Genomic DNA, 25,287 nt, shown 5'->3' with positions numbered 1-25,287 from the left:
TCTGGAGTCCTCAGTGACAGAGCTTGGATGGTGGAACCCCCGCTTACATAGACTTAATGGGGACAGGGAATTCTTTCTCTCTCAGAGACAGAGTAGATGAGGAAGCCCTAGCAACCAGTAATGGAACACAGAACCATGTAGCTCTGGAATAACTCAGCTTGAATGTGGGTCTACATCGAGGGAGTGAGTAAGGTTGCATCTTTATTCATTTTTTTCATAATCTGAGGAGCAGAGATTTTTTAATATATTTGTTCTTGGCATTTGGGCAATGCTGGCAAGGCCACATTTATTGCCCATTCCTAGTTGCCCTGAGGGCATTACGAGTCAACCATGTGGTGTGGGACCACATATAGACCAGACTGGGTAGGGGTGGCAGCAGGGTTTTAATGACAATCTGGCAACTTTCATGGTGACTTTTTCTGGTGCCTGCCCACAAACGACCAGATCTCACTGAATTCAATTTCCCAATATACCATAGTCGGATTTGAATTCACAACCATTGGATTGCTACTGCAGTACCAGAACCATGAGGCTACTGCGAAAACTGTATTCTGTTTAATAATATAGTTCATGTAAAATAAACCCTTTGTTGGTTTGAAGTCGTGTCTCATCTCAATAGATCTCTTTTCAGAAGGCAGACTGAAAAGCAAGGAGAACACAGATGGTGGCACGGGCAATATTACAATAGGCAGTATCGTCAGTAAGGGCTTTACGACATGATTCCTGCGTCACGCAATTGTGCAACTGGATATTGGACAATAAAAGATTGCATTCAGGATCTTTGGGGATGCACATCTGCTCATTAGAATGATCGGGGAAGTGGAACTTGAGAGAATATCGAGTGCAAAACCCAATAGGGACAGTGGTATATAGAATCATTACAGCACAGGAGGCCATTCGGCCCATCGAGCTGTGCCGGCTCCTTGTAAGAGCAATCCAGTTAGTCCCATTCCCCTGTTTTTTCCCCGTAGCCCTGCAAATTTTTTCCCTTCAAATATTTATCCAATTCCTTTTTGAAAGCCAGGAGTGAATCTGCTTCCACCACCCTTTTAGGCAGCACATTCCAGATCATAACTACTCACTGTGTAAAAAAGATTTTCCTCATGTCACCTTTGGTTTTTTTGCCAATCACCTTAAATCTGTGTCCTCTGGTTCTCGACCCTTCCACCAATGGGAGCAGTTTCTCTTTATTTACTTTATCTATACCCTTCATGATTTTGAACACTTCTATCAAATCTCCTCTTAACCTTCTCTGTTCCAAGGAGAACAACCCCAGCTTCACCAGTCTATCCACGTAACTGAGGTCCCTCATCCCTGGTACTATTCTAGTAAATCTTTTCTGCACCCTCTCTAATTCACTCACATCCTTCCTAAAATGCAGTGCCCAGAATTGGTCACAATACTCCAGATGTGGCCGAACCAGTGTTTTATAAAGGTTCAACATAACTTCTTTGCTGTTGTACTCTATGCCTCTATTTATAAAGCCCAGGATCCAATATACTTTTTAAACTGCTTTCTCAGCCTGTCCTGCCACCTTCAAAGATTTGTGCAAATATTCCCCCAGGTCTCTCTGTTCCTGCACCCCCTTTAGAATTGTACCATTTAGTTTATATTGCCTCTCCTCATTCTTCCTGCCAAATGTATCACTTTGCACTTCTCTGCAATAAATTTCATCTGCCACCTGTCTGTCCATTCCACCAGCCTGTCTATGTCCTCTTGAAGTCTATTACTATCTTCCTCAGTGTTTACTACACTCCCAAGCTTTGTGTCATCTGAAAAATTAGATAATTGTGCCCTGTACACCCAACTCCAAGTCAGTAATATACATCAAAAAAAGCAGTGGTCCTAGTACCGAACCCTGGGGAACACCACTGTATACCTTCCTCCAGTCCGAAAAACAACCGTTCATCACTACTCTCTGTTTCCTGTCACTTAGCCAATTTAGTATCCATGCTGCCACTGCCCCTTTTATTCCATGGACTTCAATTTTGCTGACAAGCCCATTATGTAGCACTTTATCAAATACCTTTTGAAAGTCCATATACACAACATCAACCGCGTTACCCTCATCAACTCTCTGTTACCTCATCAAAAAACTCAATCAAGTTAGTTAATCACAATTTGTCTTTAACAAATCTGTGCTGGCTTTCCTTTATTAATACACATTTGTCCAAATGACTATTAACTTTGTCCTGAATTATCATTTCTAAAAGCTTCCCCACCACCGAGGTTAAACTGACTGGCCTGTAGTTGTCGGGTTTATCCTTACACCCTTTTTTTGAACAAGGGTGTAACATTTGCAATTCTCCAGTCCTCTGGCACCACCCCTGTATCAAAGGAGGATTGGAAGATTATGGCCAGAGTCTCTGCAATTTCCACCCTTACATTTCTCAGCAACCTTGGATGCATCCCATCTGGACCGGGTGACTTATCTACTTTAAGTACAGCCAGCCTTTCGAGTACCTTCTCTTTATCAATTTTCACCCCATCCAGTATCTCAACTACCTCCTCTTTTACTGTGACTTTGGCAGCATCTTCTTCCTTGGTAAAGACAGATGCAAAGTACTCATTTAGTACCTCAGCCATGCCCTCTGCCTCCATCCCCTCCCCTTAATAACCGTTTACTATTTATATGTCTATAAGATTTTGAATTCCCTTATGTTAGCCACCAGTCTATTCTCATACTCTCTCTTTGCCCCTCTTATTTCCTTTTTCACTTCTCCTCTGTACTTTCTATATTCAGCCTGGTTCTCACTTGTATTATCAACCTGACATCTGTCATACGCCTTTTTCTGCTTCATCTTATTCTCTCTCTCTTTCATCATCCCGGGAGCTCTGGCTTTAGTTGTCCTACCTTTCCCCCTCGTGGAAATGTGCCTAGACTGTACCTGAACCATCTCCTCTTTAAAGGCCGTCCACTGTTCAATTACAGTTTTGCCTGCCAATCTTGGATTCCAATTTACCCGGGCCAGGTCCATTCTCAACCCATTGAAATTGGCCCTCCTCCAATTAAGTATTTTTACTTGAGATTGCTCCTTGTCCTTTTCCATAACTAATCTAAATCTTATAATTTTATGATCACTGTTCCCTAAATGTTCCCCCACTGACACTTGCTCCACTTGACACACCTCATTCCCCAGAATTAGATCCAGCAATGCCTCCTTCTTCACTGGGCCGGAAACATACTGATCAAGAAAGTTCTCCTGAACACACTTCAGAAATTCCTCCCCCTCTTTGCCCTTTACACTATTACTACCCCAGTCTATATTAGGATAGTTGAAATCCCCCATTATCACTACTCTATAGTTCTTGTACCTCTAATTTCCCTGCAAATTTGCTTCTCTATATCCTTCCCACTAGTTGGTGGCCTGTTGAATACACCCAGTAGTGTAATGGCACCTCTATTGTTTCTCAACTCTAACCAAATAGATTCCGTCCTTGACCCCTCAAGGACATCCTCTCTCTCTCCAGCACTGCAATGTTCTCCTTAATCAATACAGCCCCAACCATTTTTTCTTCCCTATCTTTTCTGAACACCTTGTATCCAGGAATATTTAGTATCCAATCCTGCCCTTTTTTGAGCCAGGTCTCCATTATCGCTACATCATATTCCCATGTGGCTATTTGCGCCTGCAGCTCACCAACCTTATTTACCACTTTGTGCGTTTACACACATGCACTCTAAACCTGTCTTAGACCTTCTCGTGTTCTCTCTTAGTCTGATCCCACCTAATACTGTACTATTTCTTACTCTAGTGCTATCTGTCTCTCCCAATCCTTTGTGCACCTTGTTTCTCCTTTCTAATGCTACATCCTGGTGCCCATCCCCCTGGCACATTAGTTAAACCCTCCCCCACAGCACTAGTAAAACTCCCCACGAGGACATTAGTCCCAGCTCTGTTGAGGCTACCTGTCCGTCTTAAACAGGTCCCTCCTGCCCCAGAACTGGTCCCAATGCCCCAAGAATCTGAAGCCCTCCCTCCTGCACCATGTCTCTAGTCACGCATTAACCTGCCTATTGCTGTACTCACTAGCGCGTGGCACTGGGGGTAATCCAGAGATTACTGCCTTTTGAGGTCCCATTTTTTAACTTCCTCCCAAGATCCTGAAACTCTACCTGCAGGACCTCATCCTTTACTTTCCGTTGGGACCTACATAGACCACTTCTGGCTGTTTCCCTTCCCCCCGCAGAATGCTCTGCACCCTCTCAGTGATGTCCTTTACCCTGACACCAGGGAGGCAACATACCATATGGTTCTCATGTCAATGGTCACAGAAATGCCAGTCTGTCCCCTGACTATCAAAACCCCTATGACTACTGCATTTCTACACTTCACTGTGCCCCCCTGTGCAGTCCTTTGCCTCATGGTGCCATGCTCAGGACTGCACTCCTTCGAGGTGTCGTCAACCTCACTGATATTCAATGCTGAATACCGGTTTGAGAGTAGCCACACACCCAGAAGATTGCTGCACTGCCTGACTCTTCCAACCCTTCTGAATGGCCCCCCACTTGCTATCCTGAACTCGCTGTAGCTGCAGATGTGACCACATCCTGGAAAGTATGATCCAGGAACCCTTCAGCCTCCCTTATGCTCTGCAGTGACTCTCGAGTATTTGGAGGTTTTTCCTGAACATGTGGCTCTCCAGAACACATGAAGCATCCTAAAGTTCCCACATGGTGCAGGAATTGCAGAAAATGGGTCTCAGCTGTCCATCCATTATATTTAGAAATCTTTTTTATCTAAACTCCCTTTAGATATTCGATTATTAATTTACTTACTGTTTACTTACCCCAATGAACCTATCCTTTTATTCCAGGTCTCTCAGAGCCCCTCCTCTCTGTTCACTGTCCTTTCCCCTCTACACCTAAATCTCAAGTTCTCACTCTGTTCACAAGCCACTTCATTCACACTGTGCTTTCGCAGATACCTTCTAGTTTATACACCTTTTGAGGACAGCAGTTACAACTGCTCAATCAGCTTCACAGTAATTACCCTTTATTCAGACAATCACTTACAGCTGATTGACTGTAAACTGCCATTGACTTGCAGTTTCTTTTAAAGTTTTAAAGTTCTATGTTAAATTTTCAACAAAATTTTAATTTCAATTCACCACTTTAACAGAGTCCCCCTCTCACCAAATTCTCAATTTCCCACTCTGTTTGCAATCCACTCCGTTCGGTCTGTGCTTCAGCAGATACCCTTCTACTTTATACACACCTATTGAGAACCTATATGCGGGTAGGTGGGAGATTTAGGAGTGGAGTATATTCAGGGAATGGTACATTCAGCCATGTACAGATAATGCAGGTTTCCTGATATGGTTGTCCAGACTTACGCTTCTCTTGGTCCTCCCCGTGAGAGGTCAAAGACTTGCCGTGGGTTCAGGTACCACATGAACATCTGGAGGACCTTGTTTCCCTGTCACAGAAATTTAAAGAGAAGACACACACTCAATGAAAGGTAAAACGGCAAAGAGTGATGGACAGAGCAGGGTCAGAACCATGATGAGCGCTCACCAGTTCTCTTTGAATTAGTGCCCACCCAAATGAGAAGAGGTGCACCAGTTCTTGGACAAAACAAATCAAAAAAGGATCACAAAGAGGTAACGCCAGGTTTCTGCCCCCTGCCGTGTGTATCGCTGGTAGATCTGCAGCTGGGCACAGGACGCAGTCACCTGAGTTAAGTGGGCACTTCATAATCATGTTATAGTGACGCGGAAGAGACATCATCACTTTGTGTCTTTTTCCAGCCGTCTTGCAAGGGCACCATCACTTCCTAATATCGTTCACATAAACTGGGCGTTCACCGTTGTTAGGCTGTGTATTTACATAAAAGGCTAGATGAAGGTCCCGAATATTTGCCTATGAAATATGAGACTAGAAATTGCACTGTTCTGGGGGCCCCGGGTTTCTGGTACGGTAGGAGCGGAGGGGCAGGAAATTGGAGCGCAACTCGATTCAACTGAGTTTCCGCCCTTTTGCGGTTCAGAAGAGAAATTATGATGGGAGGAAGGGGCGTTTCATCTGCTCACCTCCACATTCCCCTCCCCCCCCCCCCCCCCCCCACCCCACTCCATCCTGATTTCAAGTTTTGGGCAGGACTGGTGGGATCTCAAAATCCTCTACAAGTTTCGGCAGCTGTGCCTCCTGTGCAGCCAACGGTAAGTACACCTGCATACAGGGCCGTATTCAAATGGCAATCAATCCAAGAGAGATGGACTGGTGTTTGGATATTAGGCCAACTAGTGAGGGACCAGCAAGGTTCAAATCAAGAATTTTCCGCCAGACTCAGCCTTTACCGCCCAACAGAATGGCTGCTCTGAATTCCTGCCAGGTCCATAGGGAGAGTGCTGCAATAGCACCAGTATTGGCAAAGATGCCTGCACCCAATAGTCAATTGACGCCATCCCAGGGATTTTGAGACAGGGCGGAACGATTGGGCACAAATCCCACCCGTCACACTGTCGACGTTGCAGCGCCAGGAGTGCAATCTCTAGACTATGGTGGTGAATCTCCTGGGGGCTCCTCCCGCTGAGGTAACTTTGCCCAAATTTCAGTGGAAACCTCGGTCACGGATGTAAACGGGATTTCTGCCAAAGCTATGTCAGTGAAGGGGGAGAAGTCCCAAGGAAAGTCCAGGCACTTGTTAATGTATCGCATTCAATGTTCCTCAGCTGTGGAAAAATTAAGCAGGAAATGTCACAACAAATTCCAATGGCATGTCTCTCACCCACAAGTTTCGCCAGCTGTGTGGCCAGTGGTAAATGCATCTGCATACAGGACCGTATGTGGGCCCCACAGTGCCGTATTCAAATGGCAATCAATCCAAGAGAGATGGACTGGTGTTTGGATATTGGCACGACTAGTGAGCTGGTGAGCAGATAAATTGCAGTGAGACTCTCCCACCCCTGCCATCAGCCTCCATCCTCCACTAACCTGGTTTCCGCCACTCTTTGGATTTACAAACACCAGAAGTGGTTTCATCAAGGGTGATGAAATGGGTTTAATTACAAATGGCTTCCACTTGCTCTCCTGTAAAACAGAGGTTCAAGGCATTAATGACTCCAGTCTCCTTCAGTCAGATCAGTTTGCGGTTCAGTACCCGGCTCGCCCAGGGGACGATGCGTGTACTCGTGCCGCTGTGAGCCCGAGGATTGCCAACTTGCTCTGCACACTGTCAACAATTAAAATGAAACCTGAATAGATTTCACCCTAATCCCTCTCAATATTAAAAAGAAATGGACAACCCCGCTCCACCAAATCATTTCCCCTTCCCCCAACCAAAGATTCTCCCCTCATTTCCTGAGGGCGCTGACTCATTTTACAGTATGGTTGTACAGGTGTTGGGCGCCCTCTGGTACCTCGTGTGCGAGCCTTGACAGTGTGTCGGCAGGTTATTTGACCGAGGGGGAAATCACAGCCAAGCCCGATGCTGTTCTTACCCAACATGCACTCAATAGCTAACTGGGCATTATTTGGGCAGCAAGAACCTAGGTTTACAAATTCCAGCGGAGGTGTTACACAGCAGTAGTTCCTTTGCACCAGTGGAGTAAAAACATCAATTAAGCCAATTAGTGGGGGCGGGCGGATAGGAGTGGGTGTGTGGGAGGGGGTGGGTTGGTGAGGTGAGATGCAGACTGAACTCAGTAACCCTGAAAGTACCTAGTAGTTATGTGGTGGATTTCAAGTTTCAACATCAAATTTCTTGCACTGTTGGACTCCTTACTTTCAGGTGTCACTGATGGTGAACCTGTGAACCTGGAGTCGATCTATTCATTGCAACACAGGGGTAGGGACTTTAGATTGGCCTGGGAGCTAGTCCAAAGATGCCCAATCTAAGTGAAACACTGCACCTGCTGAGTAAGCAACCTGCATACAAGGAGACCCAACATGGCAGGTCTCTGTGGTCAGGAATCTGATTTTTTTTTGTGTTGAGGCAGCTATTTATCAATACATACATATATTTTTAGAATAGATAAAGGGGGATTGATCAGAAAGTATCACCTCCTAGACTTGCATTCCCCTTTAAAGTGCCCTGTTCAGGAACTAGATTTAAATATTTGCAGGCAACTTGGGGAGTGAATTTCCTCGAAGCTTCTGCCTCTCCATCACCATAACTTCAGCGGAAACCTCTATTTAAGGGGGTAAGTGGGGTTAGCGCCAAATGTCCCTCGAAGTTAAGGCAGCAGAGCAGTAATCCCTGAGGGAATTCCCGGTGGGTGCTTTTTACTGCTACCAGTAAGAAGGTCAGCTGACTGTTGGAACATGACGTGTTACTGCCAGGAAGTGAATGTATTTAACGCCACAAAACCATTCAAAAGTTCACCAGTTGCAATATCACCGCTAAATGATAACTGGTTCAGACCTAGAATCCTCAAGGAATTCCTGGGGTTAATGGCTGTATCTCTTACTGAGGTCAATTCAGCTCCCTAGCACTGTTGGGTTTGGTAACTGCCGGGTTAATGATTGTATCTCTTACTGGCCTCAGTACCTCTTGAGTTAATGGCTGTATCTCTTACTGGCCTCAGTACCTCTTGAGTTAATGGTTGTATCTCTTACTGGCCTCAGTACCTCTTGAGTTAATGGTTGTATCTCTTACTGGCCTCAGTACCTCTTGAGTTAATGGTTGTATCTCTTACTGGCCTCAGTACCTCTTGAGTTAATGGCTGTATCTCTTACTGGCCTCAGTACCTCTTGAGTTAATGGTTGTATCTTTTACTGGACTCAGTACCTCTTGGGTTAATGGTTGTATCTTTTACTGGACTCAGTACCTCTTGGGTTAATGGTTGTATCTTTTACTGGACTCAGTACCTCTTGAGTTAATGGTTGTATCTTTTACTGGACTCAGTACCTCTTGGGTTAATGTTTGTATCTTTTACTGGACTCAGTACCTCTTGGGTTAATGGTTGTATCTTTTACTGGACTCAGTACCTCTTGAGTTAATGGTTGTATCTTTTACTGGACTCAGTACCTCTTGAGTTAATGGTTGTATCTTTTACTGGACTCAGTACCTCTTGAGTTAATGGTTGTATCTTTTACTGGACTCAGTACCTCTTGGGTTAATGTTTGTATCTTTTACTGGAGTCAGTACCTCTTGGGTTAATGGTTGTATCTTTTACTGGACTCAGTGTCCCTTGGATTAATGGTTGTATCTCTTACTGGACTCAGTACCTCTTGGATTAATGGTTGTATCTCTTACTGGACTCTGTACCCCTTGGGTTAATGGTTGTATCTTTTACTGATGTTGTTTCAGCTACCTTGCACTGTTGGGTTCAGTAATTCCCTGGGTTAATGGCCGTGTCTGTTACTGGTGTTAATCCAGCTCCCTCACACTATGTGGCTTAATAACTCCCTGGGTTTAATGGCTGTATCTGTCACAAAGACTGAAATAAATAAAGGGAAGTTAAAGTTACGGTAAAACTGACTTGTTTTTGAAAGGGGCCATCAAGGCGACCCTCTCTCTACAATTGAATATAAACCAGTTCCTTGGCCTGACTCACGTCTGCTCCTTTCCTGCTGGTTTTTCTCTTCAATGATGTCCTCTTTTTCCTTCTACTTGAAGACTTGAAAGAGTTCTGTGCAGAGGCAATGATCAGAAACAGGATGTCACCACAGATGTTTATTGCTGGTTTCTGACAGAGATGTCACCACCCTCCGAATAAAACATGACACTGATGTGAAAGTCAATTTCCTGTTATCAGAAACCCAAAGATATGCCCCCAATATCTGCTCCATTAGTCAACACTGCAGCAGTACTGAGAAACCAAATCTGAAACCCACTCAGATTATTTTAATACCGTTAAGTTCTGTTGAAAAAGACAATCTACATTCTGCTCCAGTTTATTGTCAGAAATTCTCATTTTGGCCGACAAAGTATCTGCAAGCAATTTTATTTTCTTGTATTTTCTTCTGTTCTCCTACTGGGATGTGGCTCCACATGAATCAATAACCCTTAGTGCCTTGGCCAAGTGGCTAGTCGTCACCTGTCAGCTTAGACTGTGGGCGCCAGCAGAATGTATGACTGTGGAAGCAGTGCTGCTGAGCCTCACCCTGGCCTCGACCGATGTCCATAGACTCATACTTTCCAGTAAGGGTCATTGGACAGTGATCAGGAGTGGATCCCTTGATGATTTTAGATTCTGTCTTCCTGGCCCAGGGCTACTGGGACTAGGTGCGGCGTCCTTACTGCTGCCCTGCCTTAACCTAGCTCAGCAAAGATCAGGGATCAAACCTGGGACCTTCCTGTCCTGTATGGATCAGTACCGTGCTGGGTGATGTACTTATTCACTGAGCTATCTTGGAGTCCTGCACAATTGTGTTCTTATATATCTATCTATTGCGATATTAGGATATTTATATAACAGACAATGGAGTGTGTATGATATTTAGAGTATTTAGAAGACAGTCGAACATGTATACAGATCAGAGAAAAGCTCCCTAGCCCTACCACATCCAATAAAGAATAGTGGTGGGCAACCAGGCAACTAATAGGAGGAGGAGGTTCCAAGAACATCCCCATCCTCAATCATGGTGGAACCCAGCATGTGAGTGCAAGAGACAAGGCTGAAGTATTTGCAAGTATTTTCAGTCAAAAGTGGATGATTCCTCTCGAGATTCCCTCCATCATAGATGCCAGTGTCCTGCCAGTTTGGTTCAGTCTGCGTGACATTAACAAGCGGCTGAGTGCACTGGACACAGCAAAGTCTATGGGCCCTGTCAACATCCAGGCTGTGGTGCTAAAGACATGTGCATCAACGTGAGGTATTCCCCTAGCCAAGCTGATCCAGTGCAGCTACGACACTGGCATCTACCCAAAAATCTGAAAGATTGCCCAGGTACGTCATATCCACAAAAAACAGGATAACTCTAACCTGGCCAATTAATGCCCCATCAGCCTCCTCCCAATCAGTTTTTCAACAGAACTTAACGGTATTGGGAGGAGTCATCAACAGTGCTATCAAGCAACACTGGCTCACCAACAACCCGCTTGCCGATGCTCAGTTTGGATGCCACTAGAATGACTTGGCTCCAAACCTTATCACAGCCGTGATTGAAAGCTTAATGTCAGAGGAGAGGTATGAACAGCTGCCCATATCATTAAGGTAGCATCCAACTGAGTGTAGCACGACGGAGCCCTAGGGGATTAACGGGAATATCCTCCATGGCTGGAGTCAAACCTGACACAAAGGAAGATGGTCGTGGTTGTTGGAGGCCAATTATCACAGCCCCTGGACATCGCTGCAGGAGTTCCTCAGTGAAGCACCCTCCATCCAATCATCATCTGCTGCTTCATCAATAACCTTCCCTCCATCATAAGGTCAGGAGTGGGGCTGTTTGCTGACAATTGGAGCAGAGAAGGTTGAGAAGAGATTTGATAGAGGTGTACAAAATCATGAAGGGTCTAGACAGAGTAGATAGAGAGAAACTGTTCCCATTGGCGGAAGGGTCGAGAACCAGAGGAGACAGATTTAAGGCGATTGGCAAAAGAACCAAAGGCAACATGAGGAAAAACTGTTTTACACAGCGAGTGGTTATGATCAGGAATGAGCTGCCTGAGGGGGTGGTGGAGGCAGATTCAATCATGGCTTTCAGCCCTAAGGGTAAAGGGCGGGGGAGTGGGACTAACTGGTTTGCTCTTACAGAGAGCCAGCACAGGCTCAATGGGCCGAATGGTCGTCTTCTGTGCTGTAACCATTCCATGATTCTATGATTCTAATTCCAGTGACCAGCTCCATTCACAACTCCTTAAGTAATGAAGAAGCCCCTGCCAGCCTGCAGCAGGACTTATATAACATCCAGGATTGGGCTGGCAGGTGACATTTGCACCATGTAAAGGCCAGGTAATGACCATCTCCAACAAGAGAAAGTCCAGCCATCTCCTTCTGACCTCCAACGGCACTGTTATCACTGAATTCCCCATGATCAACGTCTTGGGAACCACCATTGAGTGGAACTTAACTAAACACCATGCTGCAAGAGCAGGGCAGAAGCTGAGTACTCCGCAACAAGTGGCTAACCTCCTGACACATTGAAACCTCCACACATCTATCTATGAGGCTCAAGTCAGGGGTATTTAATGAATATTCACCACTCGCTTAGATGGGTGTAGCCACAGCAATGCTCAAGAAGTTCAACAACATACAAGACAGAGCAGTTCGCTTGATCCATACCCCTGCCTCTGGACTCAATATCCATCCCCCTCTATCACCAATGCACCGTGGCTGCTATGTGTACTATCTACATGATGCACTGCAGCAATTCACCAAGGTTACTTTGACAGTGCCTTCCACACTCGCGACCTCTATTACTGTGAAGCACAAGAGTAGCAAAATGTCGTGGGAGCACCATCACCTCTAAGTTCCCCTCCAAGTCACACACCATCCCCATTTGGACAGATATTGTGGTTCCAAATTGTCGCTGGGTCAAAATCCTACAATTCCCTACCTCATACCACCGTGGGAACACCATCACCACATGGACTGCAGCGGTTCATGGAGAAGGCCCACCACCAACTTGTGGGGACAACTAGGGATGAGCAGTAAATGCAGCCTTGCCAGTGCCACCCGCATCCCGAGAACAATTAAACAAAATGCTACTGCACAGAATACATTTGGCAGCATGAGCTGGAGTTCTCCAGGCAACCAACCAACAGAGCACAAAGATGTTCCAGAGCAAGTACCACATCAAAGAGGCAAAACAGAATGATACGAAACTGTATTAGCATGTCCCAGTAGATTTCAAACTGAAGAATAAAACCTAAGGGGCACGATTTATCTAATACAGACAACACCAGCAAATAAGAAACTAGCCTGGTCTGGATGTAAAGGAGATTGAGTTGTTGGCCCTGCAATAGGTATTATCGTAAAAAGCCACCCATCATCTTATACAAAGCACTGCAGATACTACACAATCACCCAGCTTGGAAAATGCTCAGAGTGGGGGAGGGTTCAGGTGGGAGGAAGTTTAGATTGATAAAGAGAAAAGACAAAGAAGTAGCACAGGAAAGTGATGGGGGTAATGATAAACAGAGTGTGTCAGGAAGGGACAGAGCGTACAAACATAAGGGTGCACCAGCAAATGGGGCCGGGGTAGGAAAGAACGGTAAAAAGACAAAATTAAAGGTTCTTTATCTGAATGCGCGCAGCATTCGTAATGAGATAGATGAATTGACGGCACAAATAGAAACAAATGGGTATGATCTCGTGGCCATTACAGAGACGTGGTTGCAAGGTGACCAAGGGTGGGAGCTAAATATTCAGGGCTATTTAACATTTCAGAAGGATAGGAAAAAAGGTAAAGGCGGTGGGATAGCTTTGTTATTTTTTTTATTTGTGCATGGGATGTGGGCGTCGCTGGTGAGGCCAGCATTTATTGCCCATCCCTAATTGCCCTTGAGAAGGTGGTGCTGAGCTGCCTTCTTGAACTGCTGCAGTCTGTGTGGTGAAGGTTCTCCCACAGTGCTGTTAGGAAGGGAGTTCCAGGATTTTGACCAAACGACGATGAAGGAACAGCCAATATATTTCCAAGTCGGGATGGTGTGTGACTTGGAGAGGATGAAATTGGTATAATAGTGAGAAATGATCTTGGCTCAGAAGATCAAGATGTCGAATCAATTTGGGTGGAGGTAAGAAATAGTAAGGGAAAGAAATCACTGGTGGGAGTAATATATAGGCCCCCTAACAATAGCTACACTTTGGGCAAAATATAAATCAGGAAATGAGGGGGGCTTGTAAAAAAGGTAATGCAATAATCATGAGTGATTTTAACTTTCATATAGATTGGACAAATCAAATTGGCAAAAGTAGCCCTGAGCACGAGTTCACAGAGTGTATTTGGGAATGTTTTTTAGGCCAGTACGTCGGGGAACCAACCAGGGAACCGAGTCTATTATAAAGGATGTGATAACAGGCCACTTAGAAAATATCAACGGGATTAAACAAAGTCAACATGGATTTATGAAAGGGAAATCATGTTTAGACAAACCTACTGGAGTTTTTTGAGGATGTAACTGGTAGAATAGATAAGGGAGAACCAGTGGATGTGGTTTATTTGGATTTTCAGGAGGCCTTTGATAAAGTCCCACATAAGAGGTTAGTGTGCAAAATTAAAGCACATGGGATTGGTGGTAATATACTGGCATGGATTGAAAATAGGTTAACAGACAGGAAACAGAGAGTAGGAATAAATGGGTCTTTTTCGGGTTGGCAGGCAGTGACTAGTGGGGTACCGCAGGGATCAGTGCTTGGGTCCCAGCTATTCACAACATATATCAATGATTTGGATGAGGGAACCAAATATAATATTTCCAAGTTTGCTGACGGCACAAAACTAGATTGGATTGTGAGTTGTGAGGAGGATGCAAAGGGGCTTCAAGGTGATTTAGACAAGTTGAGTGAGTGGGCAAATACATGGCAGATGCAGTATAACATGGATAAATGTGAAGTTATTCACTTCAGAAGGAAAAACAGAAAGGCAGAGTATTATTTAAATGGTGATAGATTGGGGAATGTTGATGTACAAAGGGACCTGGGTGTCCTTGTACACCAGTCACTGAAAGAAAACATGCAGGTGCAGCAAGCAGTTAGAAATGCAAATGGTATGTTGGCCTTCATTGCAAAAGGTTTTGAGTACAGGAACAAGGATGTCTTACTGAAGTTATACAGGGCCTTGGTGAGACCACACCTGGAGTATTGTGTGCAGTTTTGGTCTCCTTACCTAAGAAAGGATATACTTGCCATGGAGGGAGTGCAATGAAGGTTCACCAGACTGATTCCTGGGATGGCATATGAGGAGAGATTGGGTCGACTCGGCCTGTATTCACTCGAGTTTAGAAGAATGAGAAGGGATCTCATCGAAACATATAAAATTCTGACAGGGCTAGGACAGGCTGGATGCAGAGAGGATGTTTCCCCTGGCTGGGGGTCCAGAACGAGGGGTCACAGTCTCAGGATACGGGGTAGAACATTTAGGACTGAGATGAGGAGAAATTTCTTCACTCAGAGGGTGGTGAACCTGTGGAATTCTCTACCACAAAAGGCTGTGGAGGCCAAGTCACTGAATATATTTAAGAAGGAGATAGATAGATTTCTAGACACAGAAGGCGTCAAGGGGTATGGGGAGAGACCGGGAATATGGTATTGAGATAGACGATCAGCCATGATCATATTGAATGGCGGAGCAGACTCGAAGGGCCAAATGGCCTACTCCTGCTCTTATTTTCTATGTTTTCTATGGAACAGGCCATTTTGGATCTGGTAATGGGTAGCAAAACAGGATTAATTAATGATCTCAAAGTAAAGGATCCCTTGGGAAGAATGATAGAATTTCACATCCAGTTTGAGAGCGAGGATCTTGGGTCTGAAACTACTGTATTAAACTTAAATAAGGGCAATTATAAAGGAATGAGGGCGGAATTGGCTAAAGTGGACTGGGTAAACAGAGTAGATGGTATCTTGGTGGATAACCTATGGCAAACATTTAAAAAGATATTTTATGATTTGCAACAAAAATATATCCCTATGAGGAGGAAAGACTCCACAAAAAGGGTGAACCAACCATGGTTAACTAAGGAAGTCAAGGATGGTATCAGGTTAAAAGAAAAATCATACAACATGGCAAAGATTACTGGTAAGCCCGAAGATTGGGAAAACTTTAAAAACCAGCAAAGGATGACTAAAAGAATAATAGAGGGAGAAAATAAATTATGGGAGTAAACTAGCAAGAAATATAAAAACTGACAGGAAAAGCTTCTACAAGTATATAAAAAGGAAGAGGGTAGCTAAAGTAAACATTGGTCCCTTAGAGGATGAAACTGGGGAAACAATAAAGGAAAACAAGGAAATGGCAGAGGAATTGAACAGATATTTTGTATCTGTCTTCACAACATACCAATAATAGCAGAAAATCAAGGAACAAAGGGGAGGGAGGAACTAAAAACAATCACTATCACTAGAGAAAAATTACTAGGTGAACTAATGGGTCTAAAGGCTGACAAGTCCCCTGGACCTGATGGTTTGCATCCGAGGGTCTTAAAGGAATTGGCTACAGAGATAGTGGATGCATTGGTTGTAATCTTCCAGAATTCACTAGATTCTGGAAAGGTCCCAGTGGATTGGAAAACCGCAAATATAACACCCCTATTCAAGAAGGGAGTGAGATAGAAAGCAGGGAACTATAGACCAGTTAGCCTAACATCTGTCATTGGGAAAATGCTAGAATCCATTACTAAGGAAGTAGTAGCAGGACATTTGGAGACTCCTAATACAATCAAGGAGAGTCAACATGGTGTTATGAAGGGGAAATGATGTCTGACAAATTTATTAGAGTTCTTTGAGGAAGTAACTGGCAGGATGGATAAAGGGGAACCAATGGATGCAGTATATTTGGATTTCCAAAAGGCATTCGATAAGGTGCCACATAAAAGATTACTGTACAAGAAAAGAGCTTATGGTGTTGGGGGTAATATACTGGCATGGATAGAGGATTGGCTAACTAACAGAAAATAAAGAGTCGGGATAAAAGGGTCATTTTCAAAATGGCAACCTGTAACTAGTGGGGTGCCGCAGGGATCAGTGCTGGGGCCTCAACTATTTACAATATATATCAATGACTTGGATGAAGGAACAGAGTGTATTGTGGCCAAATTTGCTGATGATACAAAGATAGGTGAAAAAGCAAGTTGCGATGAGGACACAAAGTGTCTGCAAAGGGATATTGACAGGTTAAGCGAATGGGCAAAAATTTGGCAGATGGAATATAATGTGGGAAAATGTGAAGTCATCCAGTTTGGGAGGAATAATAAAAAAGCAAAATATTATTTGAATGGAGAAATACTACAAAATGCTGCGGTGCAGAGGGATCTGGATGTCCTCGTACATGAAACACAAAAAGTCAACATACATGTGCAGCAGGTAATCCGGAAGGCAAACGGAATATCGGCCTTTATTTCTAGGGGATGGAGTATAAAAGCAGGGAAGTCACGCTACAACCGTACAGGGTGCTGGTGAGACCGCACCTGGAATACTGCGTACAGTTCTGGTGCCCTTATTTAAGGAAGGATATACTTGCATTGGAAGCAGGTCAGAGAAGGTTCGCTAGGTTGATTCCGGGTATGGAAGGGTTGTCTTATGAGGAAAGATTGAACAGGTTGGTTTTGGAGTTTAGAAGAATGAGAGGAGATCTTATTGAAACATATAAGATTCTGAGGGTACTCGATAGGGTAGATGCTGAGATGCTGAGAAGTTACCCCTCATGGGGGAATCAAAAACTAGGGGGCATAGCCTCAGAATAAGGGTTCGCTTGTTTAAGATGGAAATGAGGAGGAATTTCTTCTCCCAGAGGGTCATGAATCTTTGGAATTCTTTACCCCAAAAAGCTGTGGAGGCTGAGTCATTGAATAAATTCAAGGCTGAGTTAGACAAATTTTTGATCAGCAAGGGCGTCAAAGGATATGGGGAAAAGGTGGGAAAGTGAAGTTGAGGTAAAAATCAAATCAGCCATGATCTCATTAAATGGCGGAGCAGGCTCGAAGGTCCAAATGGCCTACTCCTGCTCCTGTCTCTTATGGTCTCTATGGTCACCAATTGAGTTTGGCAACAGTAGACTCAGGTGAGGCCTTGTCATATGTATAAGATTCTCAAAATTCACAGATCCCCCAAAACTCGGAGGAAAACCCTAAAGAAAAGGACTTTGGACTCTTTTCTAACCATTTCAGGGTGATGAAATATTGGGCTGACTCACACACACGCCGCACCAGGAAGCATCAACCAGGGAAAAATACTTTTCGAGGAATCCACGTCTTTCAAGGGACTCGCTTCCTCGTAGGGGCGACTGTAAGAATTCTGGGAATTCACCTTTTCCCTGAGTATGGAAAACTTTGGCCATTGACTAAAATCCTAAGATGGAAAGATAGGTGAGAGGTCACCAGACGAATCAACAACACACACAGTGGAATGTGGGAGAATTACTGCTTCAGACATGTCTCTGTTTTAATGCAAAACCTACAGCAGGTGGTCAACACTCAGCACTAATTCGAAAGGCAGTCGGCCATTGAAAGAGGCAACTGCTCCAGACATGGTGGGGCCATGTCTTTGTTTTAAAGCAAAACCGATCAACACCTAGGACGTTGGATACAAAAGGAAGCCTTGTGTGGTAAGCTCTACAAATTGGAATTAAAACAATGACCCATCGGGAGAAGCAATTGCAACATGATGAGGGACCATCAAAAGCCATCAAAGATTCTTAAGGACTTTGTAAGAACTGTTTAAACAGACATGAAGTGCCTTTTTTTAAGTGACGAAGACCATTGTAAGAGAGGTATATAGAAGTGGAAACTCGAAACCTCTCTCTCTCTCTCTGGCTCTTGCTGGCTCTTGTGTTCTGCGTCTCTTGTTCTGCCTGTCTCTGGAAGGAGAGCAGCTTCCAGCGAAACCAACGAACCCTACGTGAGAGAACCGGTCAGCAGACCTGCAAGTGCAAAGGATTGTTCAACAGCTCGGGAGGCGACAGTTGAACAAGCCGAAGGGGCAACAGAGAGAAGGTCAGCAGCTCTAGAAGCAGGCCGACACACAAGAAGAAACCAGAGCAACAGCCCCAGTGACCATCAGACACCTCGCGGCAACAAGGGCCTTACGAAACAACCAACCGAACATTGCCACCAACCAACCGGGTAATATTGGGCCACCGCGACCAAAGAAAACCAACTCGGGAGAAAACCGAAGATCCGCAAAGTTTCCACTCTACGATCTATTCCTGACTTACCTCTGGGTGAATTACTGTCAAGGATTCGTTTGGTGAGCATTATCTCTGGTCCTTTAGAGTCCAACTTAACTGGTAAAGTGGGATTGGGAGGGATGAGGTATCTTTCTACTGTAATTTCCCTCGCGTGTACTGAAGTGTTCCCCATTTTATTAGAGTGTTAAGATTGTTGTGTTGTATTTTCTCTCTTGAATAAAGATCGAAGTTTCTTGCACCAAAATCAGTTGTCTGCTGCACTTTGTCACAACCCCCAAATAAGTCCAAGGTCTAGAACCCAGGGAGTGGGAGCGATTCGAACCGCTCAGAAGTCAGAGGCGAAGCTGACACACACCACCGCCCCCTACATATATCATAAAATCTGGTAAATTCGAGCATGGGTAAGAAAATTACTTGATTGTAAAATAGGAGGTCTATCTTGTTGGGTGCAATGAACACTGGATCAACTGTTAGAAATATCCAACTGAACCTTCTAAGAATTAGGTGGGATTATTAAGCAAAGTTGGGGAAATATCTGTGCCAGCCCAGCTGTTCCAGATGATTCCAGGTGTAGGTGGTCGCTTGCTGTACATTAGAACATGATTCCATAAAGGTCAGAAATTCTCGAACCAGTGAGGTGGATTTATATTCCTTAAATCAGGGACATGTGAGGAATAATCTGTCGTAGAACCTCTTACAGAGTCAAACACTGAGCGAGGTGCTTGTTGCTAGAACTTTGGTGAACCCGTGAGATGAGTAATTTGAGGTGTAAGTGGCTGATTGTTATATATTAGAATATAAACACACCGCTTGATGTGGTACAGCGTTTTCTAAACTTGAATGAACATCGCTGACTTCAAGTCTATTTTCCTTGTGTTAAACTGGGTTCAGTGTAACTAAGCTGGACATTAATCATAAGTAAAGATTCATAAAGAAATGGAAGGTTCTGAGAAAAGTCTTCCATTTTTCTTTACCAATTTGATGTAGCTGAAATAAGCAGTGCCAAGACAAGCTGATTCCCATCAAAGATCAGAACTTGTTCTTCGAGAGCTCAGAAGATTTGAGTTGAACCAATGATAGCAGAAATATGGGCAATGACTTCCTCTGTGCACCTAGGTGCACTGAAAGCATAAATATGTTCATCACGAATACATTTACAATTTTGCTACAGCTACCTCACAGAGGAACTCTTCCCCCACCTTTCATCACGAGGTCCAAGGTGATTGCTAGAAGGTGATTAGCTGTCCTATATTCCAAGCATAGCAAGACTTAGAACCAAGTAATTTAAAAGTCTCTTGTACTGAACTGCTTTTTAAGAGAGAAAAATCCTTTTTGAAACAGAAAACTATCTCCATCTGTTGATGAACATAGGAACAGGAGTCAGCTATTCAGTCCCTTGAGCCTGCTCCACATTCAATTAGACCAGGGCTGATCTGTACCTCAACTCCATTAACCAGCTTTTGATCAATATCCCTTGATACCCTTACCTAACAAAAATCTATCAATCCCCGCCTTGAAAGTTTCAATTGACGCAGCATCCACAGCCTTTTGGGGGAGAGAGTTCCAGATTTCCACTACCCTTTATGTGAAAAAGTGCTTCCTGATTTCACTACTAAATGGTCCAGCTCTAATTTTAAGATTATGACCTCTTGTACTGGATTCCTTCACCAGAGAAAATATATTTTTCTACCTTATCGAATCCCTTTATCATTTTAAACATCTCAATTTGATTACCCCTCAACCTTCTAAACTCAAGGGAATACAATCCAAGTTCATGCAATCTGTCCTCGTAATTTAGCCCTCCAAGCCCCATCATAATTCTGGTGAATCTGCCCTGTACTCCCTCATAGGCCAATATATCCTTCCTGAGGTGCGGTGCCCAAAACTGAACACAGTACTCCAGATGGGATCTGTCCAAATCTCTATTGAACTGAAGCATAACTTCCTCACTTGTATATTCTAGTCCTTGAGATAAAAGCCAGCATTCCATTAGCCTTGTTGATTATTTTTTGACCTGTGTACTAGCTTTTAGTGATTTGTGTAACTGGTTACTCAAATCCCTTTGTTCCTGTACAGTTCCTAGTCCCATTAAGAAAATATTCCAATTTATCTTTCTTGCATCCAAATGACCTCACACTTCCCCACACTGAACTCCATCTACCACATTTTGCCTTCTCACTTCATCTGTCTATGTCCCTTTCTAACTTCCTGTTCCTATCTACACAACTTCTAACTCAGTATCATCTGCAAACTTGGATATACAACTCTTTATTCCTTCATCCAAGTCATTGCTATATATGATGAAAAGCTGAGGCCCCAGTACAGATCCCTGGGGAACACCACTTGTCACATCATGCCAATCAGAGTATAATCCCTTTATCCCTACTCTCTGTCTCCAACCTTCCAACCATTTACCAACCCATATCGCAAGGTTACCTCCAATTCCGTGCGCTCTCATTTTTGCTCTTCTGCGGAGCCTTATCAAATGCCTTCTGGAAGTCCAGAACATGTAGACAACATCCATAGATACTCCCCTATCCATGTTAGCGACCTCCTCAAAAAATTCAACCCGATTAGTCAGACATGACCCACCGATCACAAATCCATGCTGACTCTCTTTGATGAGCTGATACCTGTCCAAATGCTCAGTCACTCTGTCCCTGATTATAGATTCCAGTAAGTTCCCCACAACTGATGTTAAACTAAAAGTCTGTTTCTCCCTCCCTCCCTTCTTAAATAATGGAGTGATATTTGCAATTTTCCAATCCAAAGGCACAGTTCCTGAATCTAGGGCGTTTTGGAAAACAAGGACTAACCCATCTGCAATTTCTTCACCTATTTATTTTAATATCCTAGGGTGGAAGCCGCCAGTCCTGTTATTTTCTCCATTACTTTTTTTTTCCACTAAGTTCCTCCCTTTGACTAATTTTAGGTCTCCTTGTACAGCTGGTATTTTTTCCTCTTCCTCTACTGTGAAAATGGATACAAAATCTTCATTTAACAAGTCTGCCATTTCCTTATTACCATATAGTCTCACTATCTGTCTTTAATGGGACACATTCTCCCTTATCACTCTCTTTCACTTATTATTTATAAAAACTTTTGCTGTTAGCTTTGGTATCCTTTGCAAGTTTTTTTTCATATTCCCATTTTGTACCTCTTATTAATTTCTTTGTATCCCTTTGTTGCTTTTTATAACTCTCCCAGTCTACTGGATTTCCACTGTTCCTTATATTTGTATAAGCCTTTTCTTTTAGCTTAAGTCTTGTGTAAGTCCTTTACCTAATTTATAATTATTTTGAACATTTTCCTTCTGACTCTTTAATTGGTTACTTCTTGCCCTCTCTTTTTTGTGCTGTCTATAACTGTTTTTACAAATGGTTTTAGTGTTGTACCTTTCACTTCCTGGATTTTATGTTCCAGCTTGCAGAAACTCTTCACAATCTGTCAAAAATGCTACAGTTTGATCGGTCGAGGGGAGAGAGTGATACTCTCACTTCTCCCACGGGTCCTAGCTTCGCTGGAACTAACGCTGGGCTCTTCTCCACTTCCTATTAGAGGAAGTGCACCCAGTAAAGACTGCAGTAAGTTGATGAGTTAGTATAAATCCAAGGAGTGGCGAGCACTGTTGGTTCGCTGCTCCGAGCAATTTCTGGGTCACTCTACCAGAAAACTATCCCAAATACATTCTAGAAATTCATTGCCTTTACTACTTGATCTGTTCTGCTTCTCCCAGTCTGTGTGAAAATTAAAATCTCTCATTATAACCATGTTGATTTTGCTACATGCTTTCCTGATCTCGGTATGTATACATCCCCTCATTACATCACTGCTGTCAGGAGGTCTGTAAACAACTCCTACCAGAATCTTGCATCCTTCCTTAGTTCTACCTATTGTGTCTCCACTGCCTGTTCAGCCATACTGAAATCCTTTCTTTCCACTGCTGTGATTGTGTCTTTTATCAGTATTGTTATTCCTCCTCCTTTCCTAATTTCCTATCTAAAGACCCTATAGTCTGGAATGTTTAGCTTCCATTCATGCCAAGATTGTAGCCAGGTTTCTGTAATGGCTAATACATCGTACACTAAGAAATAAAACAAATGAATTAGAAGCAAAAATTCAGCTTAATTTCTTAAGCTACGTGCATTCATGTACAGAACACCTATTTGGGGAACTGTCTCCACCCTGATGGTGCATTGCTACACTTTATTATTGCCGAGTCTCTGTACTTTGCTCTACAGGATATTTAATATGTCCTCATTTTTCGTAACTCCTACTTTATTTGTAACAGATATTTTATTATTTCCTATAATTTTTTCTGTTCTCTGAGTGTTTATGTTATCTTTATTACTATTTGAAGTTTGATTTTTTTTATCCCCTTATCTTCAAGTTATTATTATTTCCACCCAGATCTGTTTGTCTTTATTGGTTTGAAGACCTTTCTACAGTCCTATTTATCCTTTCCACTAAACTCCAATGATTCAGTTTTTGTCCAACATTAAAGGAAGAGCTTGCATTTATATAGCACATTTTACATCCACAGGATGTCCCAAAGTGTATCACAGCCAATGAAGTATTTTACCTGTTGTTATGTAGGCAAATGCAGCAAGCAATCGGCATACAGCAAGATCCCATAAACAACAATGAGACGAATGCCCAATTAATCTGTTTAGTGGTGTTGATCAGAATCCCAGGAGAACTCCCCGCTCTTCTGTGAATACCGTGATGGAATCTTTTACATCCACTATAACAGGCAAATGGGGCCTTGGTTTAACGTCTCCTCTGAAAGATGGTGCCTCCAAAATGCTGCACTCCCTCGATACTGTACAACTTAGATTGTGTGCTCAAGTCTTGGGGCGTATGGCCCACAGGCTTCTGACTCAGAGGCGAGAGTCCTACCACTGAGCCAAGCTGATATTGAAGACAATGGGACAGAAAATGGATCGGGGTATATAACAGGCAGACAATCCCCTACCGCCTGTTTTGTGTTCCCACTGAAGTTGAATTTCACCCACCTTAGAAACTAATGTTATTAATGGAATTTAGTCATCACAATTGTCTTGTTCAATGACTTGTTATCACCATACAGACTGGTTATGAGCAAACATTAAATAAACGGATCACCATGGACATATGTGCTCTTCTTCACAGTCGCCCCTTTACTGGCTCACTCAGCTGGTTCACTCTCCAACTGGATTGTAATGCTTACCCAGTGTCACCACTGACCTACTGCCTGATCACCTGAGCAAAGCATGCCATTAACACATCTGTCCATCACTATGTCTGTGTTCAAGTAGCCTTTAATTAATCTCTTAAAAGGAATGGCTATGCATGTAGTCTCAAATTGGAGAGATTACACAAATTGGGGTTGTATTCTCTAGAGTTTCGAAGGTTAGGGGGTGATCTGATCGAAGTTTATAAGGTATTAAGGGGAACAGATAGGGTGGATAGAGAGAAACTATTTCCGCTGGTTGGGGATTCTCGGAGTAGGGGGCACAGTCTAAAAATTAGAGCCAGACCTTTCAGGAGCGAGATTAGAAAACATTTCTACACACAAAGGGTGGTAGAAGTTTGGAACTCTCTTCCTCAAAATGGCAATTGATATTAGCTCAGTTGCTAAATTTAAATCTGAGGTAGATAGTTTTTTGGCAACCAAAGGTATTAATGGATATGGGCCAAAGACAGGTATATGGAGTTAGATCACAGATCAGCCATGATCTTATTAAATGGCAGAGCAGGCACGAGGGGCTGAATGGCCTACTCCTGTTCCTATGTTCCTAAATAACACGTTGATACCTTAGATCAGTACCCCAACCACCAGTCAAAAGAATCCAAATTTTATCTGGGCTGAACCAAGTTGATGACATATAGAGCTGGAGAGCACCACATCTCACTCTAGCAACTATGCGTAGGTATTGACACGTAGGTCAGGCTTAAGCAAAAATATGTTGTAGCCTTAGCCTAAAAGTTTCTTTGCTTACTCATCACATCCAACCTACACTGGCTGGAAATACTGATAGAAAAGGAGATCATCAATAATGTTTTAGGCTACAGGTACAATAGTTAGTAATTTCAAGGAAATGCATTAACATTGCTTTCATCACCTTTTGTAAGGCTTGCGACCTAGTGCTTCATGCAGTCCTCATGAGGAAGCTGGAAACTATGGGAGTACATGGATAGCTGTGTATTCTAGCTCCAAAATTCATATAAGGGTAAACAAGAGACTCACTGAACCCATTGTCCCTCTAAATCCAGTTACAATACTGGGGTATGGGGTACAGTCCTGACATACATCCCTCCATCATAAAGTCAGCTGTTCGCTGATGATTGCACAGTGTTCAGCTCCATTTGCAATTCCTCAGATAATGATGCAGTCCGTGCCCGCATGCAGCAAGACCTGGACAACATCCAGACTTGGGCTGATAAGTGGAAAATATCATTCGCACCATACAAGTGCCAGGCAATGACCATCTTCAACAAGAGAGAGTCTAACCACCTCCCCTTGACATTCAATAGCATTACCATCACTGAAACCCCATCATCAACATCCTGGG

At 43.5% G+C, this 25,287-nt stretch overlaps 1 protein-coding gene across 1 annotated transcript in view; it reads right to left on the bottom strand.

The window, feature by feature from the left end:
• The window catches only part of dgki (diacylglycerol kinase, iota), a 338,338-nt gene that overhangs the window by 287,876 nt on the left and 25,175 nt on the right, over positions 1-25,287 (bottom strand). The window contains exons 7-10 of the mRNA XM_068000112.1: positions 9,502-9,576; positions 7,855-7,857; positions 6,938-7,033; positions 5,338-5,420 (exon numbers count right to left, since the gene is read on the bottom strand). Of these exons, the coding sequence (XP_067856213.1) occupies positions 5,338-5,420; positions 6,938-7,033; positions 7,855-7,857; positions 9,502-9,576 (257 nt within the window). The remainder of the gene's footprint in view (positions 1-5,337; positions 5,421-6,937; positions 7,034-7,854; positions 7,858-9,501; positions 9,577-25,287) is intronic.

Source organism: Heptranchias perlo, chromosome 18 (assembly GCF_035084215.1).
Source record: "Heptranchias perlo isolate sHepPer1 chromosome 18, sHepPer1.hap1, whole genome shotgun sequence".
Lineage (NCBI taxonomy): Eukaryota > Metazoa > Chordata > Chondrichthyes > Hexanchiformes > Hexanchidae > Heptranchias > Heptranchias perlo.
The sequence above is the reverse complement of the archived record's forward strand: the minus strand, read 5'-3'. Positions and strand labels throughout refer to the sequence as shown.